The sequence below is a fragment of the Zalophus californianus genome, chromosome 10 (assembly GCF_009762305.2).
Source record: "Zalophus californianus isolate mZalCal1 chromosome 10, mZalCal1.pri.v2, whole genome shotgun sequence".
Classification (NCBI taxonomy): domain Eukaryota; kingdom Metazoa; phylum Chordata; class Mammalia; order Carnivora; family Otariidae; genus Zalophus; species Zalophus californianus.
In genome coordinates, this window is record NC_045604.1 from 25,770,707 (window position 1) to 25,793,243 (window position 22,537).

The following is a 22,537-nucleotide window of genomic DNA, read 5'->3' on the forward strand; positions in this document are numbered from 1 at the left end:
GTTTGTGTCTTGTGTGAACACTGCATTTCATACAGGAAAAGCATTCAGAGGTGTTGGCCTCCAAATGTCATTTGCTTAAGAAATTAATACAGAGAATTGCATCTTTAATCAACTACCAGACTGACAACATAAATGTCATTATTAGGAAGGAAATGACACTGCTGGTTGGTGTTCGTGAAGGTTTTAGAGAGTTCATCCGACTTAAGATAGTTTGACAGATTGGATATTTAAAAGTTTGTAATTCAAAATAACTAACATAACCCCATTACCTGTTTACATAAATAACATTTTTTTTGTGAAAAATAACTTTTCTAAAACAAAAATAGTGAGAAGAGCATTGTTTCACAGTTTTACAAATTGTCCTTAATGCTTGCCTAAGTAGAAGTTGGCAGAATTCTTCCGTCTACTTTTGTATGCACTCTGTTACAATATCACTGCTGCTGTGGCCTCAGGAGAGCTCATCTGTAAACTTAGGAGATAGGAGAGTAAAGAGGCAGATGCCATCTTGGTATGATAATGAAAATAGGTGTGACCCCCTGGAATCCCTGAGCCAGCCATCCACACTTTGCAAACCATTGCGTCCACCATTTGAGAGCTGGAGGATTCCTGCTATGTTGCAAATGCTCCATGAACTCTTTCTGTGCTTTGTTGCAGAGTCCTTTGGGCAGAATTATCCAGAGGTAAGAGTATAGTCTTTTTTTTTTTTTTTTTTAAAGAATATAGTCTTATTGTGAATTTAGGAGTATGATAACTTGCTAGCTTTTGTGTTTGAGCGTTATTTGATCCCCCCCCATTTTCTTTGACAACAGAAGCTTTAAGTGCTATAATAAAGAACTCAGTGTTTAATTTTGAGGAGAGAGGAAATAGATAGGCAGTACTGGTGGGAAATCTCACCATAACCTTTTAATCTTACGCAATTCATTTGCCAGTAAATTAAAAAAAAATACTTTGAAGGATTTTTCACAAACAGTACCATCACCTACATGTAGATTTTTTTTTCTGCGTGCTTTTCTAGTTTCAGTCAGTGTTTTTGCATAGTAATAATATGTATGCCGTAAGTGTGTTTTACTTTTTTAAATGTAAAAATATTTTGTAATATTTGAAATGTGTTTCAGTGTAGCCATTATGGTTATTTTAAATAGCTTGATATGAATATAAAATAATGTATTTGACTTCCCTAATGTTGCACATACAGGTTGTTCTAGGGGTTTTGTTTTAAATTATTTTTCTTGTAATAAATCCCAAGAACTATGATGACTGGGTCAGTAGGATGACTCTTTTCAATGAATCTTATTATATTTTGCCTAATTGCCGTGCACAGTGGGTACAAAGTCATACTGGTAATGTATGGGATTTATCACATCTGTTTATAAATATTTCCTTGTTTTGGCTAGTTTAATAGGTATAAGAACATACGTAGAGTTTCTTTTGGTATACATCGTAATTTAAATTAAAAGAGAAGTGTCATAGGTGATAGAGAATCTTTAAGAAATAATTGGGTACCTGGTGGCATTGTCTATATTCTTGTATTCATTTTAATTTTTAGGAAGCTGATGGAACTTTGGATTGTATCAGCATGGCCCTGACTTGCACCTTTAACAGGTGGGGCACGCTGCTTGCAGTTGGCTGTAATGATGGCCGAATTGTCATCTGGGATTTCCTGACAAGAGGCATTGCTAAAATAATTAGTGCACACATCCATCCAGTTTGTTCTCTATGGTAAGGAATTTTAATATTAATGTGTTGAATATGAGTTGAATTAGGGGGATGAATGGTGACTGTGATATTGCCAGTCTCATTGTACTAGATATTTTAATACTTAGCATTTTAAGTGTTCAGTCATTAGTAGTACAATTTCTCATAGCATCTGTAGACCTTGAAAAAAAATGCTGTCCTTGGAATACCTTTGTGGGGGAGAAATTGAGTGTACTTGTGGATCTGTATCAGGCTCTATCTGAGAATATTTCAGTACTGAAACGAGATATTTACAGTTTTCAGCTGTAGTAGTATTTGTGATGTTGACCTTTCATTTAGAATGGAAAATCTTGATTCGGAGGGAAACTTGGAAGTCCTCTCCTTCAGCTTTGTCCAGGTTCTTGAATTCCAAGCAGTTTTAGTGATCATAGGCATGTCTGTTTCTTCACTAAATTATAGTTAAGGCTTTCTATCAAATAGATTGAGCTAAAATCTAGTGGAATATAAATTCCCATTGATTTCTTTCTTACTCTCTGGGACTATGGGTTTGCTTTGGAAAGTTTTATTTTAGGGCAGCTCTTCTAAATGAACTTGGGGCCAGAAACACCTAATCAGATCTAGATTTTTTTTTTTAAGATTTTATTTATTTATTTTTTTTAGAGAGAGCAAGCAAGTGCACACAAGCGAGCTGGGGGAAGAACAGAGGGGGAGGGAGAGGAACAAGCAGATTCCACACTGAGCATGAGTCCCATGTGTGGCTCAGTCTCACAACCCCGACATCAGGACCTGAGCCAAAATCAAGAGTAAGATGTCCAACTGACTGAGCCACCCAGGCGCCCCGTAATCAGATCTAGATTTATGAGGCTTGTAACCTATTTCTTTTTGTGTAAATGGAAATGGGAGCTATATTGTAAAGCACCGGATTGGGAGGAGGCCTGAATCCCAATCTAGGTTTGGCTGCTAATAAACTAACTTTGGCCAAAACTTGTCTGTAATATGCAAAATGAGAGTACCAGCCACTCCCACCTGTTAAAAATAATGCATTTGTTTTTATTATAAAATAATACATAATCATGTAGAACCTTATGGAAAATATAGCAAAGCAAAAGGAAGTACTAGTATCTCCCATAGTCCCACCACCCAAGTATTCCTACTGTAAAGATTTTAGTATGTTTCTATATATAGTTTTTAAAGAGCAGAATTTGGGGGTGCCTAGGTGGCTCAGTCGTTAAGTGTCTGCCTTCGGCTCAGGTCATGATCCCAGGGTCTTGGGATTGAGCCCCCTCATCGGGCTCTCTGCTCTGCGGGAAGCCTGCTTCTCCCTCTCCCGCTCCCCCTGCTTGTGTTCCTTCTCTCGCTGTGTCTCTCTCTGTCAAATAAATAAATAAAATCTTAAAAAAAAAAAAGTCAGAATTTGTAATCATGCTATGTTCTGTTTTATATTTTGCTTTTTTTCTCCCTAACACCGGACAGTTTCCTACTTGCATACCTCTAAAAACCTTTTTTATGGCTATATGTCTTCTCAAATTATAATTTATTTAACAGTTTTTTTGCTAGTTTCTCTGCTACATGTTTAGTAAATGTCTTTGTGCATAAACTTTTTCACTTATACATTCATTCAGCAACATTGAGCATGAATTACGTGGCAGGTACAGGTACTGAAGCTTTATGGTTCCTATACAAGAACTGTGTTTGAGATTTAGTGGAGGCGAAGGTGCAAAGGAAGAGATGATCCATGTACTGGAGGAGAACAGTGGTCAGGAAAGGCTTCCTAGGCAAGATAATTTCTAACCTCAAACTTGTGAGATATAGGTGTTTGCCAGTTGTATTCCAAGCAAAGGACGCTGCCCAGGCAAAGGTCCATCAGCTTCAAACAAGCATGGTAAGATGGGGAAACCGCAGGTAGTCCAAGATAGCTGGATTGTGGTGTGGGCGATGTGGTAATGTCAAGAGCCCGTAAACTGAGATCCTCATGGAGGATGCTGTGTTACCATAGTATGAATTTGAACTTCATCTCGTAGGTAACTGTGAAGCCATTAAGGCATTGTAGGAAAGAAAGTGACATGGTGAGCTTTTTATTTTTAAAAAAATCTCTAGGACAGCATGTGTTAAAGAGATTGAAGAAGAGAGAATGAAGATAAGGGAAGTGCAGAGAACTTGGCTAGAGATGATGAGCACAGTGGCAGCAGGACTGGGGCTGAGCAGTGGGGAGAGGGGAGAGGGCAGAAGTAAGAGTCCTGGTCATTAGTCTGATGTGGAGTCTGAGTGAAGTGCAGAAATTAGGATGATCCTTAGACTTCTGGCTTGCATGAAGATACTAATGTAAAATCGAGGGGGGAAATGTAAGTTTGAGATCATGGCTGTGTGTCTCCTGTTATTTTATTGCAAATATTTGTCATAATTATGAGTATCTTCCCTGCGAGATGGTAAGTGCTGTGATTTATGAACCTTGTTTGCTGTTTTACTGCTATAATCCCAGTTTCTGGGTTTTGTGTGTTTTTTTCCCCAAGCTTCTAATTTTGTGCCTGCTTATGGAGTTTGGAATTGTTGGATATATTAATACTATGTTTTTTAGTGGGAGAGCCCCTCTTAGTTTTCACTTGTTTATAATTTCATTTTCAAAATTAGAGTCCCTTCTATTTTAACAGAAATACAAGCTTACTGTGGGGAAAAGAGAAAAGGATATTATAGTACAAAAGGGCTTAAAGAAAAAAATGGAATGATAGCTAACATTCTATTCTGTAGTCAGGCTATAGGCTACACTGTAAGGCTTACAAGAACAGCAGTGAAAGCTGTCCCTTGTTTCGCCCCACTCCATCATGGCCTGGTCCCCTGTCTGCTTTCATTTTTTTGTCTGTTTCTCCTGATATTTATCTCCATATTTCTAAATAACATGTGTATGTTACTTTTTCTTGGTTGTTAATTTCAGAAATTATCCATGGACGTACTGTTACACCGTATGCAAGTTTTAGCTCACCCTCTTACCCTCCTATCATTCACTGAAATGGGATGGGTCACTGGCATTTTTTTGTGAGTCCTTACAGAAGGGCATCTTCAGGCCTCTTTTTTTTAGGTTCGCATTCTCTAGAAGGATCTACTTGCCTTTCTGAGGGGTAAGCATGACTGCAAGTGTTCTAGAGCTGGTGGGAGAGAGGCACAAGAGTCCTCTGGTATGCAGACTCGAACTTGATCCCTTTATATTCACTTCCTTATTTTACCCCTGCCTTCCTCTGCCCCTTGAGTCCCAAGTCTGGGAGTACATTCATCTTGTCTCTGATACAAATAATTGTTAATGTTTTTGAGCACTCGTTATGTGCCAGGCATTGGGGTAGGAATTTTATATATACTGATCTTAATTCTGTCAACAGTCTTCTGCTGGTTAGGTAATATTATTGAGCCCATGTTATAGGAGAGGAAATTGAAGCTCAGAGGGTATATAACTTGCCCAAGATCACACAGCTAAAAGGTGGTAATGTCCAGGCTTCAGCATAAGTCTGACTCTTGAGCCTATGTTCTTAACCACGGAGGTATTCAGCCAGCCAAGTTCCTCAGTAGCAACTCCTCTTTATTGTAAAATTTGGGTAAATACTGGTTTTGGGTTTCTCTGTCTCTTCTGTCTCTTTTTTTTTATGTTTTAAATTTATTTATTTTTGTCCCTTCTGTTTTTCATTTTTTCCCCTGCCTTCCTGTGGGTTTCTTGAACATTTTTTAAGAATTCCACTTCATCTGCAGTAGTCCCCCTTATCGGTGGCTTCCCTTTTTGTGGTTTCAGTTACCTGTGGTCAACCACAATTAGGAGCAGATGATTCTGACGTGTTGTCAGAAGGGCGGTAGTGGCCTAAGGCTGCATCACGATGCCTTTGTCCCTCCCTCCCTGTGCTTCCGGTCCTCACTTAGGCACTTGATCATTTCACACCATCACAAGAGTGAGTACAGTAAGAGAATTTGAGAGAGACCGCATTCAGACAACTTTGATTACAGTATATTGTTAATTGTTCTGTTTTGTTATCGGTCATTGTTAATCTTTTGCTGTGCCTAACTTATAAATGAAACTTTCTCATAGGTATGTTACGTACGGGAAAACAGTCTGCATGGCATTCGATACTGTTGGTGGCTTCAGGCATCCATTGGGGGGTCTTAATAGCCCCCATGGATAAGAGGGAACTGTATAGTATTTTTGAGGGTATTGGTATAACTTTTGGGTGGTTACTAGGTATTACATTGTGTACACCTAACTATAACTACAGTCTACTGGTGTTGACATTTTACCAGTTCAAGTGAAGTGTAGAAACCGTACTTCGATTTACCCTTCTTTGTATATAATTGCCTTAAGTATTTCTTCTATATATGTTGAGACCCACATAAGATGACAGTGTTACAATTTTTCGTTCAAATGTCAAAACTAGAGGGAAAAAATTGATCTTATTTACCTATATTTTTATTCGTTTTCATTGTTCTTTTTCCCTCATGTTCTAAGATTCCTTCTTTTATCATTTCCTTTCCATTTAGAGAACTTCTTTGAATCATCCTTTTAGGGTAGATCTTCTGGCCAAATATCTTGATTTACCTTTTTGTTCCTGAAGGATATTTTTGCTGATAATAGAATTTGGGTTGGCAGTTCTTTTTCTCTCAGCACTTGAGTGTGCCACTTCCTTCCATGCTTTCTGGTGAGAAATCTGCTGTCATGAATTTTTTGTGTGTTTGCCTGTTTGTTTTGTTTGTTTCCATGGGTAAGATGTCCTTCCTCTCACTGCTTTAAGGACTTTTTTTTCTTTGTCTTTAGGTTTCAGAGGTTTGTCTCTGTATCTTGCAAGTGGATTTCTTTGAGCTCACCCTGTTTGACGTTTGCTCATCTTCTTGAATCTGTAGGTTTTATATCTTTTGCCAAGTTTGGGAAAATTTCAGCCATTATTCCTTCAATACTTTGAAGCCCCATTCTTCTCTTCTAGGACTCTGATGATGTGGATCTTAGATCTTTTATTATAGTTCCACAAGTCCCTGAGGTTCTGTTCATTTTTTTTAGTCTGTTTTTTCTCTTATTCAGATTGGATAACTATTATTCTGTTTTCCAGTTCACTGATTCTATCCTCTTTTTTTCTCCATTGGCTCCTGAACCCATCTGTTGGGTTTCTTATTTTAGTTGTTTCATTTCTAAAATTCAGGTCTTCTCTGCATCTTTTATTTCTTTGCTGAGACTTTCTTTTTTTTTTTTCATTTATTTCAAGCATGTTCATAATTGCTTATTGAAACATATTTATGATGACTGCATTAAAATCCTTGTCAGATAATTCTAACATCTATGTTATCTCACCGTTAGTATCTGTTGATTGTCTTTTCTCATTCAAGTTGAGTTTTTTTGTTCTTGGATTGATAGTCGTTTTCAATTGAAACTTGGGCGTTTTGGGTATCCTAAGACTGTAGGGCTTATTTAAATCTTATGTTTTAACTGGCCTCCTTTGACACCGTATCAGCAGAGAAGAGAGGGCTCTATCTTGTTAATTGCCAGATGGATTAGAAGTCCGGGCTTCTTACTTGGCTTCATTATGCTAGGTGCGGTCGGAAGTTCAGGCTCCCCACTGGCCTCCTGGTCTGGACCATGCTGGTGGGGAAGGATAGGAATACCTTGTTCCTGTTCTCCATGTGGCCTCCACTCACACTCAGTGGGAGTCCTCATTACAGGCTGGTGGCTATGGAAATCTGGCTGCCCCCTGAGCTTTCTCTGACACCAGTGCAGTGAGTGGAGAAGGGTACCTTGCTATAACTAGGCAAGGATGGAGGCCTAGATTCTATTTAGATTTTGTTGACTGGGATGGAGGTGGGGCTGCAATTTTTTTCACGGTGGTTGCTGGAGGAGTCATTATTGCCTAAAAGTTTTCTGTCTCTCTGTGCTGTCCAGTACTGGTCCTTTGGCTATGAAAGCAGGCTCTTCTTGAGGCTTTATTTGTGTGAGTGAGCCCATTGGTGTTACTGGGCTGTTGGCTTCTCCATCACTCAGTCTGGGATATATAAGGCAAAAAAGAAAATCGAAGGAACTTTCTATTGTGTCATTCCTCATATCCTGTAGTCTCTAGCCAATCAGTGTTTGCTCTGCCCTTCAGTCTTTTTTTTTTTAAATAAAGATTTTATTTATTTATTTGAGAGAGGTTGAGAGAGAACAACAAGCAGGAACAGCAGCAGAGGCCGGGAGAGAGGGAGAAACAGACTCCCCACTGAGCAGGGAGCCCGACGCGGGGCTCAGTCTCAGGACCCCGGGATTGTGACCTGAGCGAAAAGCAGACGCTTAACTGACTGAGCCACCTAGGCGCCCCCCGGAGTCTTTGTGTTTTATGTGTAATGTCCAGTGTGTTTAGCTATACTTAGCAGGAGGAATTGATTCCTTTCTTAGTTATTTTAAATAACAGATACTTATTTTTATTGTTTACGCTGTGATGGTGCTGTTTCTGGGACAACCTCAGAAAGCTCAGATACTCCCTTACCTCCCACTCCCTAAATAACTTGTTACATCAACATTTAAGGGCAAGCCAATGATAGACTCTTTTAAACGTTTGAGTTTTATTTCCTGGAGCCACTTGTTACTGTTAGCTTGAACTATTACGAGCTTTTGTTGCTACATACAAAAATGTCATGAAAATATTCTTATTCATTGTTTAGTTGGGAAAGTTTGTGGTTTTTGAGTGTGTGTGTGTATATATATATATATATATATATATATATATATATATAAAGGAATACTGTTGACTCCTGCTGCTAGGGCAGATGTGTGACTCATACATTTTTATCCTTAAGAGTGGTACAGTGTACTTAGAATTTGTGCTAAATTACTTTAACTTAGAATATGTGCTAAATTACCCACTTTTTTTTTTTCCAGCTGGAGTCGAGATGGTCATAAGCTCGTGAGTGCTTCCACTGATAACATAGTGTCACAGTGGGATGTTCTTTCAGGCGACTGCGACCAGAGGTTTCGGTTCCCTTCACCCATCCTAAAAGTCCAGTACCATCCACGAGATCAGTATGTTTAATCTGTGCTGTTCTTTCCTGGGGCAGGGTCTCATTCTCTGTGGACTAGCTCCAGGCTCATGACAATTGCATTTTAAGGTTGTGGGAGGCAAAAGCACACATCTCTTCAAATCTTCTACATAAAATAATGTTTCTGTCTAGGTTGTCTCTACTGAACAGATTTTTTAAGGAGAGTGTTATTGTATCATATAATTAAAAACTGGGCAGTATTCAGACTTTGGAAGTGGGCAGAGGTAGGAAGAAGAATAATAACTGGTCCTTGACCTGGAGCTTTCCACACCAACCCCCCCCCCCCCCCGGTTATTTGAATTTCTTTAGAGGGAAGTAGTTCAAATATTAAAACTACATTTTAAAAAAAATGAAACTACATTTAATAGTACATTTAAGAAAGAGTTACCCACCATTCCATTACCCAGACATAACTGTCTTCATTTCTCTTGGTTCTTCATTAGTCAAGTTCTTTAAGTGTAATGCTTGTTATCTGGTGCTTTATAGCCCACAAAGCAAGTTATATGCATATGACATGTATATTAAATTACGTACTTTTACATAGTTTTAGTTAGCATTTTGCATTTTTATTGCATACATATTTCTTCTACTAGTTTGCTACTTCTTCGTACTTGTTTTTAATGACTACATTTTATTTTGTCAAACTAGGATCCCATGGTTTATATTTAGTCATTTCCCTATTGTTAGACATTTAGACTTCAGGCTTTTTCACTATTTTAAATTTGCTTGAGCTGGGAGAGTTGATGGAGGTAGTGACAGGAATTAGGGAAAAGGGCAGGAGAATCAGCCTTCTGATACCAAAGCAACAGCCAATGTACTGTTCATATTTTTAAACAGGAACAAGGTTCTCGTGTGTCCCATGAAATCTGCTCCTGTCATGTTGACCCTTTCAGATTCCAAGCATGTTGTTCTGCCGGTAGACGATGACTCCGATTTGAACGTGGTTGCATCTTTTGATAGGCGAGGGGAATATATCTATACAGGAAATGCAAAAGGCAAGGTAAGCCTGGAAGCTAGTGAAATAAGCGTCAGTCATCCTGTGCATTGGCTTATTTCATGTTTACTTGTTCTGCTTCCTTTGAAATATCTTTTATCCCTGGACTAAGCATGTCTCGTGCTTTTGGCAAATGTGGCCTATTTTTCTCTCATGCCTTCATGATAATTGTTTTTTTTTTTTTTTAAAGATTTTATTTATTTGACAGAGAGAGACACAACGAGAGAGGGAACACAAACAGAGGGAGTGGGGGAGGGAGAAGCAGGCTCCCCTGTGGAGCAGGGAGCCCAATGCGGGGCTTGATCCCACATGACCTGAGCCGACGGCAGATACCTAACGACTGAGCCACCCAGGCGCCCTGCCTTCATGATAATTTCTGTTCTTTTGATTTAGAGTGATCAGAGACTACTCAGCCTAGGAAGGGTAGAAGGGCATTTTGCTAATAACAAAGGGCTGTTACTCATTTATAAAGTTTAAAAGTCAGAGTATAAAATGGAATACATTTGATAAAAATGTCTTAATACCTAGTTCTGTAAATATTGTATAATTTAAGCCCGCTTAACCTGTAGTTTTGTGGAGTAAGAAGTTAGCTGGGCTTTTAAGGTCCTGTTTTATTTTGTTTTGTCTTGTTTTTAAAGATTTATTTATTTATTTTAGAGAGAGAGAGAGAGTGCGCACATGCATGTGTGCGAGTGGAGGGGCAGGGCAGAGGGAGTTGCGGGGGAGAGAAGCAGATTCCCTGCCACTTGATCTCATGACCCTGAGATCACAAACTGAGCCAAAACCAAGAGTCTGATGCTCAACTGACTGAGCTACCCAGCACCCCTTTAATAAAGGTTAGAGTTTGTAGTTCCATTAGGCAACTTGTTTTTTTTTTTTTTTTGGTGATTGGGGTGTATAGGCTAATATAATTTCATGGCTACCTTAGAAAGTGGCCATTTTTGGAAATGGTGGTAAAATACACATAAAATACAACATAACATTTACCATCTTAACCATTCTTAAGTGTACGGTTTTGTGGTATTAAGTACATTCACATTACTGTGTACCCATCACCACCATGTATCTGCAAAGCTTTTTTCATCTTATAAAACTGAAACTCTGTACTTGTTAAGCAGGAACCTCCTAGTCCTTGTTACCTCCCCGGCCCCTGGCAACCGTCACTCTACTTTCTATATCTGTGAATTTGGCTACCCTAGGTACCTCATGTAAGTGGACTCATACGGCATTGTGTCTTCTTGTGACTGGCTTATTTCACTCAGCCTGATGTCCTGAGGATTCCTTCATGCCCAGCATGTGCCCGAATTTCCCTCCTTTTCCTGGCTGAGTACTGTCCCACTGGAGTACCTTCCCCCTTGTGTTTATCCCTTCATCTGTTGATGTATCCTTGGGTTGCTTCCACCTTTTGACTATTGTGAATAACACTAAACATTGTATTTTGAGAATAGATTAAGACATGGTTCTTTATTTGAAAAATTAGAAGACACTATCAGTTAATCAGGTTGAATACATGAGATGTTATATTTTTTTAAAGATTTTATTTATCTATCTGAGAGAAAGAGAGCGAGCACAAGCGGGTGGAGGGGCAGAGGGAGAGGGAGAAGTGGGCTCCCCGCGGAGCAGGGAGCCCGATGCGGGATTCAATCCCGGGATCCTGGGATCATGACCTGAGCCGAAGGCAGACGCTCGACCAACTGAGCCACCCAGGCACCCCCGAGATGTTTATATTTTTACCCAGTCTCTGCCCAGTTTTAGAAATGGAAGCCAATTCTAATTACTGTAAGTTATCAGAATACTTAATGGTATTGTTTTTTTTTTCCTTTGAACTTTAGATTTTGGTCCTAAAAACAGATTCTCAGGATCTTGTTGCTTCCTTCAGAGTAACAACTGGAACAAGCAATACCACAGCTATTAAGTCCATAGAGTTTGCCCGGAAGGGGAGGTGAGACCTTGTCTTTTTAGGGACAGTTTTAAAAGTGAGTAGAATGCAAAAATACATTGAGATTCACAGTTTTTGTGTCTATTAAATCTTTAAGAAAGTTTACTTAAAAAATAACTAGAAACTGTCAGTATCTGGTTCTTATGTTCGTAAAATTTATTGCATTGAACCAGTAGTCACATCTTCTTTTTCTGGAGATGATCAGGCAGAAAAGATATCGGGGTGGTATATGCTTAGAACTAAAATGCCTGCCACATAGTACGCTCTGGGTAAAGATCAGCTGTTTTTATAATCCAGAGTCATGTCACAGATTTCACATAGTAATTGGACATACACTCTATTTACATAAAACTATTTACCCTTTTACTTTCAGATGTTTTTCTGATAAGTGTGGTTACCCAACTAGAAGTAGATAGGTCAACAGAAACGAGAAGAATTAGGTTGTCGGTGTCAGGAAGAGAGGTGACAGTCCTTCTGTCTTGTATAGGAGCATGCATGTGTACTTAGAGGACTTTCATGTTCAAAATTCTTTTGAATTCAGGAAGGCTTAGTGAAATCTGTAGGAAGGTAGTGAAGTAACTTACATTTTAGACAGATTTCCAATGTCATTACAGTAAAAGAACATTTTAAAATGACATAGTTTATTAACTAACTCATTAGGAAGAATATGTTATGTATAAGATAGGCCAGAGAAATGAAGTATGCATTGTACGTCTAACTATAAGTTTGTGAATTCAACAAACTGGTTTCAGTTTAGAGGTCATGGATTTCAATCAAATACTAAAGATTAAAAAAAAAATACTGAAGATCAGTTTGTGCATATAGGGTTCAGGGATACACAGAAAGTATACAACATATCTTCACTTCAAATTCTATTTTGCTTTGGAAGGTGACAAGTGCATAAGTGTTCTAGCTTATGTGGAGTAGTTGTTCTATGGTACTGTTCTAAGTAACAGATATTAATAGAAAATGTTAACAGAAACAGATTTCTGACCTCTTGTGTTGATATTTTTATCCTTTCTCTAGTTGCTTTTTAATTAACACAGCAGATCGGATAATCCGAGTTTATGATGGCAGAGAAATCTTAACTTGTGGAAGAGATGGAGAGCCTGAACCCATGCAGAAGTTACAGGACTTGGTAAATAGGTGTGTATCACCACATAGAAGAATATGGGGCAATACATGACCTGAGCTCAGCTTCTGGTTCTCCTTGGGTACTTTCTTTGTCCTTCAGGACCCCGTGGAAGAAATGTTGTTTCTCTGGGGATGGAGAATACATAGTGGCTGGTTCAGCCCGGCAGCATGCCTTGTACATCTGGGAGAAAAGCATTGGCAACCTGGTGAAGATTCTCCACGGGACAAGAGGAGAACTCCTCTTGGATGTAGCTGTGAGTAGAACAAGAGGTTGCTCTTGTTACTGATGTGAAACAGATAATCTTGGATCCATTCTTAGAGCTGATTTTTCTTTCCTTCCTTAAATTTAGTGGCACCCTGTTCGACCCATCATAGCATCCATTTCAAGTGGAGTGGTATCTATCTGGGCACAAAATCAAGTAGTAAGTATTTTTTCTGGTTTAATTGCTTTGAGGCTAGATATCCATTCTTTATATCAGAGAACCTTACAGGTAGTAAGCAAAAAATGACCTATTTAATTTCTTTTGCATGTGATTCTTGTAACCTAATTAAAATTGATTCAGTTTTGCTTTATTTTGATGTGAAGGTCTTGGTCCAAAGCTGATTTACTACCTCTGTCTTCAGGGAGAAAGTCTGGTGTACTTCCTGTTACATTTTTCTGTTACCTGAGAGAGTTTTCTTTTGCTTTTCTTATTTTCAGCTCAATTAGTTTCTGTTTTATATCTTGGTTTTATTTTAAACAACTTTAATCATGTTTGTAATCCGTGTACTCCTAAGAAAATGCAGTGTTTTACCTGATAATTATATCTTTAAAAGATTAAAGATGGCAGTTCTCATGAGAGAACTGTAGTTAATAACTTGGAATGTTTAAGATCTAAATACCTTAAGACAGTAAAACCTATAGATACCTAATTTTTGTTATCTGCCAGATTTGTTCTCAGAGTTCTGAGTCTCGTATGTGCTCCGATCTTCCATTTCTATCAGTAATGTCAAGCTCACAGACCGTTGCTTTCTAATACGGTTAAGTAGTGTATTTTGTTTGCGGCATAGGAAAATTGGAGCGCATTTGCCCCAGACTTCAAGGAGTTGGATGAAAATGTAGAATATGAGGAAAGGGAATCAGAGTTTGATATTGAAGATGAAGATAAGAGTGAGCCTGAGCAGACAGGTAATGTTTCTCGACTGCAGTCTCTTTTTCTTTACACTTACACAGTTTTGACGGTGTTCTGAGAGTCTCTGTGTGGAACACACCAACTGAGGGCCTCTGTGAGCATTTTTACTAGGGTTTAACAGCTCTCTTACTATTTCACTGTGTTTCCTGATGAATTGCTGATGATCACCTGATCACCTGCACATGCTGGGTGCTCAGTCTGTATTAGGTATTATCACCCCCATGGCAGGAAGATGAAGGTAAACAGCATGAGCTCTGGAGTCCAGCTGCCTGGGGCAAAATGCTTATTACTCTTTAAACCTGAATTTCCTCATCTGTAAAATAGTGGTAATAATAGAGCCTGCCTTTTAGGGTTGCGGGGAGTAATTTGTCTAAGGGACCCAGTGTAGCGTCTAGGCCAAGGTAAGCATTCAGATGTTACTCGATTAGGATTGTGATAGTGCTCATTGTTTGTTTGCTTTTTAAGTAAATTCTGTGCCTGACATGGGGCTTGAACTCACAGCCCCAAGATCAAGAGTTGCCTACTCTACTGACTGACCCAGGCAGGCGCCCCTCATTGTTATTCTTATCTTGTTTTCTGAACTAGATAGGAAGCTCCTTTAGAATAAAGATTTGACTTTTTAATCCCCATGGTTGTCTAACACAGGGCTTTATACCTAATGGGGGTTCGTGTGTATGAATGCTTAGTATTCCCGGTTGTAAGTTAATTACTCACTAAGTAATTAATGTCACAGGTCATTGCCTGCTGGACCACTTGATGGTGACAGGAATCAGGGAATTGGGACTGAGGTTGGTTCTTCCAGCTTGGAAGTGCTGGTCCTCATTTGTGTGATATTATTATTTTTTTTTAAAGATTTTATTTATTTATTCATGAGAGACAGAGGGAGAGAGAGGGAGAGAGAGAGAGAGAGAAGCAGAGGGAGAAGCAGGCTCCCGCGGAGCAGGGAGGCCGATGCGGGACTCGATCCCAGGACCCTGGGATCATGACCTGAGCCCAAGGCAGACGCTTAACCATCTGAGCCACCCAGGCGCCCCATTTGTGTGATATTAGATCACATATATGCCCCCGTGTTTTAGGAAGATCACCGGGGGGGCGGCCTGTTTTGTATTCTATTGATGTTGCTGGATTATGTTGTGTGAAGCCTTTCCAAACTCAGATAACTTGTTCCTCCTTCTCATATTCGTAGCACATCACACTTACTGTATTGAATGGAAATTATCGGGCGCCTGGGTGGTGCAGTTGGTTGAGCGACTGCCTTCGGCTCAGGTCCTGATCCCAGAGTCCTGGGATCGAGTCCCGCATCAGGCTCCCTGCTCAGTGGGGAGTCTCCTTCTCCCTCGGACCCTTCCCCCCTCTCATGCTCTCTCTCTCTTGCTCTCAAATAAGTTAAAAAAATTTTTTTGAATGGAAATTATCTGTTGATACCTGTCTCCCTGGTTAGGCTGTGAAGTTTTTACTGGAGAACTGTGTGCGGCTTTCTTGGTCATCACTGTATCCCCAGTGCCCAGGATAGGGTGGAGATTCAGCACCTCCTTTTGAATTACTGAGTAAAACGAATTGTTTGGCTGTCCTCCTTTGTTTCTCCTGAATTTAGTTTATGGAAATCATTAGGCTGCAAAGAAAAACTTCTTACACCTGTGCCGTTTCTCTTCTGCAGGGGCTGATGCTGCCGAGGATGAGGAAGTGGATGTTACCAGCGTGGACCCAATTGCTGCCTTCTGTAGCAGGTGAGCCACCTCTGCAGGCGAGGCTGTGGGGCGCTCCTCCCCCTCCTCCTCAGGCTCTGGTGTACGCTCACCTCCCCCGGCTGTCCTCCGTTTGTTAGTTCAAAGTGATAACTCCTTTGGTGTACGAGAAATCCCTTCCCTTTTCCCCTGATAGAAAATCTTAAGAGAAACTGAGATAATTCATTTATACCATTTGTTTTTACTACTGATTTTGTTATTCATATTGTCTGATTTTCTTTTACTCATCTTGGCTTTCTTAAAGTTCTAGATCCATACCTGTTGCTTATGGTTAATATAGGTGATTCTGCCCTAGAGGAAGGGTTCATGGTTTAAGCAACTGTCTCCTCTTTTTTCCAATCCCTTGCCTGATCCTGTTCCAAATAGTGATGAAGAGCTGGAAGATTCAAAGGCTCTATTGTATTTACCCATTGCCCCTGAGGTAGAAGATCCAGAAGAAAATCCTTATGGCCCCCCACCGGATGCGGTCCAAACCTCCCTGATGGATGAAGGGGCTAGTTCAGAGAAGAAGAGGCAGTCTTCAACAGATGGGTCCCAGCCACCGAAGAAGAAACCCAAAACAACCAATATAGAACTTCAAGGAGTACCTAATGATGGTAAGGGCTGCATGTTCTCCCTATTGCCTGATAGACATCACTTCTTACTCTCTGACACAGTCTGGTAACTTCCCATTTGAGTGATCTTATCTTGGAGGAAATTTCCTATGAGTCTTTTTTTTTTTTTTAATAACTCCTTATGACTTTGTAACGATTTCATCTGCTTTCACTTCCCTTTTAAAGTGGAGAAATTGTGCCTCTAGTACTTGCCTAAATGACAACGTGCTGTCTTCCGACTTCTGGCTCAGAGTTTGTTTCATTATACCATTCTTCTTTTTTTCATGTAGAGTGGTTTTATTAGGTGGTAAAGTACTGGTCAGACCTGGATAATCTTTTCATTCTTCCTCCCTGCTTTTAGTCTGACTGGGCAGCCTTTATTCTCATCTTTTAGGATAGGTTGGGGGGTGTATGTGTGTGTGTTTACTGTTGACTATCATCCTCTGTCTTTTAGCTGAGCGCAGTCAGTTCATGATGCAGCTCTGTGTCTCCGTGATGCTGCTGATGGTGCACCTGCTTGTTTCAGGCACTGTTTGCGTTTCTGTGTCACTGCTGAGTTTTACAACAACTCTGCAAGTTGTTTTTATTCTCTCTGCTTTACAAAGGAGAAAATTTAGGCTTGGAGAGCTCAGGCGGCTTGCCCAAGGTCTCAGGGAGTGGAGGAGTCAGGACTGTCACCCCGGTTGGCCTGGATCCAAAGCCCCACTCCCTTTCTCTCCTCACCTGCCAGTGTGCTTGTGTGTGTTCCTGGTCCGGCTCAGTGTGCTCTGTTGTCACTGTCTCTCAGCTGCCTTTTTGGTTTGGAGCTGTTGTATGAGCCATGGAGGACTTGCGTGCCTGTGGGCCAAGCAGCGATTTCTCCTGCAATAGCCACTCTTTTATAGTTTTATAATTAGTAAGTGCACACTTCTCTCCTGGTATTAAGGGGTCTGGGACATGAGGGCGGCACTCCTTGTTCCCGGGTAGTCACGGTGTGTGGCCTGTGCCTGGTTGGGGCGCTGGGATGGGCGGTTTGTGGATCCCTTCCCGTGCCTCTCTGTCCTTTTACAGAAGTCCATCCACTACTGGGTGTGAAGGGGGATGGCAAATCCAAGAAGAAGCAAGCAGGCCGGCCTAAAGGATCAAAAGGTAAAGAGAAAGATTCTCCATTTAAACCGAAACTCTACAAAGGGGACAGAGGTTTACCTCTGGAAGGATCAGCGAAGGGTAAAGTGCAGGCGGAGCTCAGCCAGCCATTGGCAGGTAAGGACACACTGGGAGCGCTGTCTGGCTTGCTTCACGGCCTTGCTTTGTACAGCCCCTGACTCCGTTTAACTGCAGCACCCTTTCCTTCCTTCCCTCCTTTTCCTGCTGGTGGACTTTCGCAGAGTGTTAGGCTGCCACCAAGGGTAGGCTAAACCAGATTTGGCTTAATTCAGTGGCTCTTAACCTTGGGTCCATCAGTAGATTTCAGGGGATCTGTATTCCCCTGATATTATATACAAAATACTGTGTGAATATTTTTGTGGGGAAGATATGCCCATAGCTTTCATCAGATTCCTGTAGGAATCCGTGGCCCCCCAGAAGGGTAAGAACCCCTGGTTTAATTCATTTCTTTGCCTGTATTTGCTTCTAGATTTTTTGTTTTTGTTTTGCCTCAAATGTAAGAGCCAGATTACCAGAAGTAGAAGTTTGCTTTGTACAACCCTGTCTGTAGTGTTTTGTCTTTCTTTAAACTATTCAAATCCCAGAGGTGGTGGTTCTTTCTGTCCGTAGTCTAGAAGCAATAACAAAAAACTTGTCAGTAGTACCATCATGTTAAGGAAGAAGGTGAAATGTTTTTCCATATAGGAGATTATTAACCAATAAGACAGCAATTACAGTATCTGTGTAGCTTCTTAACACCTACACCTTTGAAACTTCCTGATTTTTGTCACTTTTATATGATGGAGGGAGTTTATTGGGGGACGGAGAACTATTTGAATTTCCTATCAAGTACTTGTGAATGTAGGCTAGATGGTCTCTTGTTTGGAAAACAGTAATCAAATGGAGTCCATTTCTATTCAAACATTTTCGGCTTTTGGAAAATGTTCTGTATATGAGCACCACTTTCGTGAATACAGTGCTCTGAATTTCCTGTGGCTAGCTTAGTAGACTCAGAGATAGGACTGAGAAAATACCAGTGGTTGTATTCAGGTTTTCTTCCTCTTGCTTTAAAATTTTCAACCTCAGGGTATGACCTCCAGTGTGCTGATGAGACGTGACAGACGGTGAAACCGAGTTACTTGTTTGAGGTACACCTGCAGTTAATCGTGTGAACGGGAATTCTCTTCTTTTGGGAAGCTAAAGCCGACTCAGTTACTCATTTTGAGTAATTCCACCTCACATGCGCTGGATTTGGATTTTAGGTGTTCACAGCAAACACATGACACTTGAGCCACCAACATTTTTTCCTTAACAGCAGTATTTATGGTGTTCCACTGAATACCAGTTCGCACCTCCACGTTCAGTCCACTTAAGGCTCTCTATATATTTTAGAATAGCTGAGAAGAGTTACATGGCCATTGCCAACAAAGATTGCAGGTCAGTAATTGATTGATGTAAAAAAAAAAAATAGATCCCTCTATAACCTATTTTTTGTACAAGCTGATGCCACTGCAGAAAAACAGTTTAAATTTCAGTAGATTCCTCTGACTTAAAAAGCTGAAATGCTTCAGGGTGATTTAAAATGTGGCCAGAGGGATGCCTAGGTGGCTCAGTCAGTTAAGTGTCCAACTCTTGATCTCAGCTCAGGTCTTCATCTCAGGTTCGTGAGCTCAGGCCCTACATTAGGCTCCACCCTGGGCATGAGGCCTACTTAAAATAAAATAAATTAAAGATAAGTAAATAAATAAAATGTGGCCAGACATACTGAATTAATTGAAATACTGTAGGACATAGTCTCCTAGCTTCTTCAAAACCTGCCAGTAATTAATCATTCGCTTATTAACAGTATGTGTATGGCATATAAACCATTTAAAAGTTTTAGAAAATTCACATTTTCCTCTCTTTAATACAGTGATTTCAGCTTTTAATTATAATTGATGCGGTCACTAGCAGTAAGTAAGTATCTCTGGCCTTTCCCACTTGGTTTTCTGTCAGAGACACCATGAGCCACTGTTAGATTTTAAGCTCAAGAGTATAAGAGCAGTGGTGTTTCCCAGCTATACTTCAAAAATGTCTAAATGAGAGTCAAAATCAAATGTCGGAAAGTTTACTCAGCCATTTTTATTTTCTAAAATTCTCAAAATATTGAATAGCTTGCAGTGAAATTTTGAACTGTATGTGAAATAGGTACTTCAATATTAGAAGTCAGTGTTTCAAAGCTCCTAGCAAGAGTGCATACTAGGATCTAGGGCTTATTAGAAGTGTATTTCTGCTCACTTTGCTGACAAGATTAAATGAGGTTCTGACCTCAGTAAAGGCTAGAACCTGTATCCTGAGCAGGTGCTGTAAACTGGACTTTCACTTTGTGCATTATTTTTATTGGGTGCTTGAGTTGATCAGCCTTGGAGAGAGGCAGCTGTTTTAACAGCTTCACCCTCCAAAGGGACTGGAGGAGACTTCCGCATGCAGGCCAGGGCGCTGGTACCTTTTCTGACGACACACACACAGAGCAACTACATTGATGATGCAAACATCCCACCAGCTTCTCATGACTGTGCAGTGCATCCTTCCCCGTCTAAACTACACTTTCTTCCTCCCATTTTCTCCTTGCTCCTCTGGCCCTGTTCCTTGACCTTTTCCTGAATGGACACCTCCAAAACTGCAGTGACCGGATTAAACCAGAGTGCTGAGGAGCAGGATCTTTAAAAAAACCTCAAAGCGGGGGCATTGTGGTTTGCTTCCACGACTTTCTCAGAAGGGCTGCACCCTGTGTCATGCTCCAGCTGCAGTGTGGTCTGGAGCTTTGTGGAGGCTGCACGTCACAGGCGGTGAAACTGGGTGTCTTATAACTCTGTCAGACGTCTGAGTTTCGGGACAACCTAGCATATCTTTTGTGTGGGATTCTTGGGGCAAAGGCCATGGTCGACCTGCAGGGTCCAGAGCAGGCAAAGGTTGGCTGGCACATGCTGCTGATTTTTCACTTGGTTCTCTTGCCACGCCTCCCTGCAAAGGCCACTGAGGTAAAAAAAAACCTCTTTGGCAGTTGAGTTCTGTATCCTTCCACACCTCAGAGATTTTCCGTGAAAAGTGGTATGCGGTCATTGTAGATTCTCCGAGAGATAACTAAGAAGCGAAACTTGATCCAGAATGCCTGAGGTTGAAGCGTCTTCAAGAATCAATTCCGTCCAGAGATTGTACTTGCAGATTCAAGGCTTTGTGGATCTCGCCTCTGCCCCCAGTGCCTTACTTTTCCATTAGAGCTAAATTGTTGTTGTTGTTCTTTTTAAAGATTTTATTTATTTATTTGACAGAGACACAGCGAGAGCGGGAACACAAGCAGGGGGAGTGGGAGAGGGAGAAGCAGGCTTCCTGCGGAGTAGGGAGCCTGATGTGGGGCTTGATCCCAGGACCCTGGGATCATGACCTGAGCTGAAGGCAGCCGCTTAATGCCTGAGCCACGCAGGCGCCCCTAGAGCTAAATTGTTTGAAGGGATTATAGGCGCAGGCTGTGTTGTTGCTCAGCCTAGATAAATGGCAACTGTTTGTTAAAATCTGCAGTTGACCACTTATGGAAGGAGCTATTGCGTAAGCCTTCACCGGCCCTGACAAAGCTGCTACGGTCTGTCAGATGTTGCTGCAGGATATTATGCAGGAAGATTGGAAGACACCTAGACCGCTATAGAAATAATCTGGCCATCTGGAATCTGGGGCTACAGAAAATTCTTCCATATCAAACAGCTCATTGGTCTTAGCTAGCATCAGTGGACCCACACCCATGAAGACACACCTTGTCTGATGAATGAGGACCCATCAGTGGAAGCTTACTTAGTGAGGGTAGCCCTGAGCTTGGGACTTTTCGGAAAGGCCAGATCAACATCAGCACCGTCTATGTGATTCCCCTAAATTTCCTTATTAGATTCTCTCCAGAGTACAGTCCTCAGAACAGAAACTTGACATTGAGTAGAACCACCAGGGTCCTTGTTGTCCTGTGAGGGCTCAAGGATTGCCCAAGAACTAGGGCTTCTTGGCAGTAAATGTCATCAGTAGCGAGTGTGACAGAGTTGTGGCCCATCACATACATGGTCTAAAGGCCTCTTGGAAAGGTGGGCATGAAGTGGTTGGTATATACCTGGGTCTCTTGGGGGTGGCAAAGGCCAAAGTGAGCAGAGGTGGTGCTTCTGGGGGCGCATGGACATGCGGATTTCCCTGCGTGTGGCCGTGCCACCGCCATCCTGGTGCTGGCCACCACCCCAGGCCTCTGAGCCACCTCCTCAATCCGATTGTTTTGAGTGCTTGGTAGGGAGTGAGGGTTTTTTCCCCACCTCTTCTCTTTTTTTTTTTTAAATGTCAGTCTTTCAAAGACTAATTCATGAACTCCTACTAAAATCAGATAGCTAGTAGATAATTCTTTTTCATTCTTTGTGATCTTGCTAGCGGACTAAAGTAATATCTGAGAGTTCATATCCAGCGTTTTCTTAGGCCACCTTGGCTTTGGATGCCGTCGGGAGGACCAGTAACAGCTCATCGTGAGCCCAGTTTTTCTTAATTTTATGTTATTGGCGATTTCCTTTATGTTGCAGCAAAATACTGTGGATCCTTGGGGCAGAATTTTAAATAGCCTGGAGCTCTTCTCTTGTGTTGCTGTTGCTCTGTATTTTATCTACTCATAGTAGTATTGCTGGCTGTGGTTTTGGTTTGTTACCTGATGCCTTAGCAAGCCTTTATTTATTTACTTATTTTGGTCTATCCACGTGAATGAGGACTATACAGAAACATTAACTGATCTCAGATAATCAGTATAATGTACCTCATTAGTCCTCTTGAGTGCTCATTATTAATACTATTGATTTGTGATCAAACCAGTTTTTCCTCTTGTGATTTAGGCTTAAAACGTTAGTGGTGTGTTCATTTTTAAACGGCTAAGAGAAGATTGGTCAGGGTACCTGTGGGAACACTCAGTCAGATTGGCCTTAATGCGGTAAAGGCATGGTGTTGCGCCCTGTGGAGTAGATTCCCCCACCGCAAGGATTTTTTTAAAAAATCAATTCAAGAAGTTGGTATGTTTTGAAAAACAAGTGCTAAAGAAACTTTTTCTCTTACTGAAATATATAAAG

The 22,537-nt window shown here is 40.9% G+C and overlaps 1 protein-coding gene across 2 annotated transcripts in view; it reads left to right on the forward strand.

The window, feature by feature from the left end:
- Window positions 1-22,537, forward strand: part of RBBP5 (RB binding protein 5, histone lysine methyltransferase complex subunit) — a 37,389-nt gene that overhangs the window by 11,847 nt on the left and 3,005 nt on the right. Inside the window, exons 2-13 of one of the 2 annotated variants that reach the window (XM_027612383.2) lie at window positions 655-680; window positions 1,547-1,719; window positions 8,564-8,704; window positions 9,559-9,721; window positions 11,548-11,657; window positions 12,681-12,800; window positions 12,889-13,042; window positions 13,139-13,210; window positions 13,839-13,956; window positions 15,618-15,687; window positions 16,072-16,301; window positions 17,349-17,540. In XM_027612383.2, coding sequence (XP_027468184.1) covers window positions 655-680; window positions 1,547-1,719; window positions 8,564-8,704; window positions 9,559-9,721; window positions 11,548-11,657; window positions 12,681-12,800; window positions 12,889-13,042; window positions 13,139-13,210; window positions 13,839-13,956; window positions 15,618-15,687; window positions 16,072-16,301; window positions 17,349-17,540 — 1,569 coding nt within the window. The remainder of the gene's footprint in view (window positions 1-654; window positions 681-1,546; window positions 1,720-8,563; window positions 8,705-9,558; window positions 9,722-11,547; window positions 11,658-12,680; window positions 12,801-12,888; window positions 13,043-13,138; window positions 13,211-13,838; window positions 13,957-15,617; window positions 15,688-16,071; window positions 16,302-17,348; window positions 17,541-22,537) is intronic. The other variant, XM_027612384.2, reaches the window with a different exon arrangement.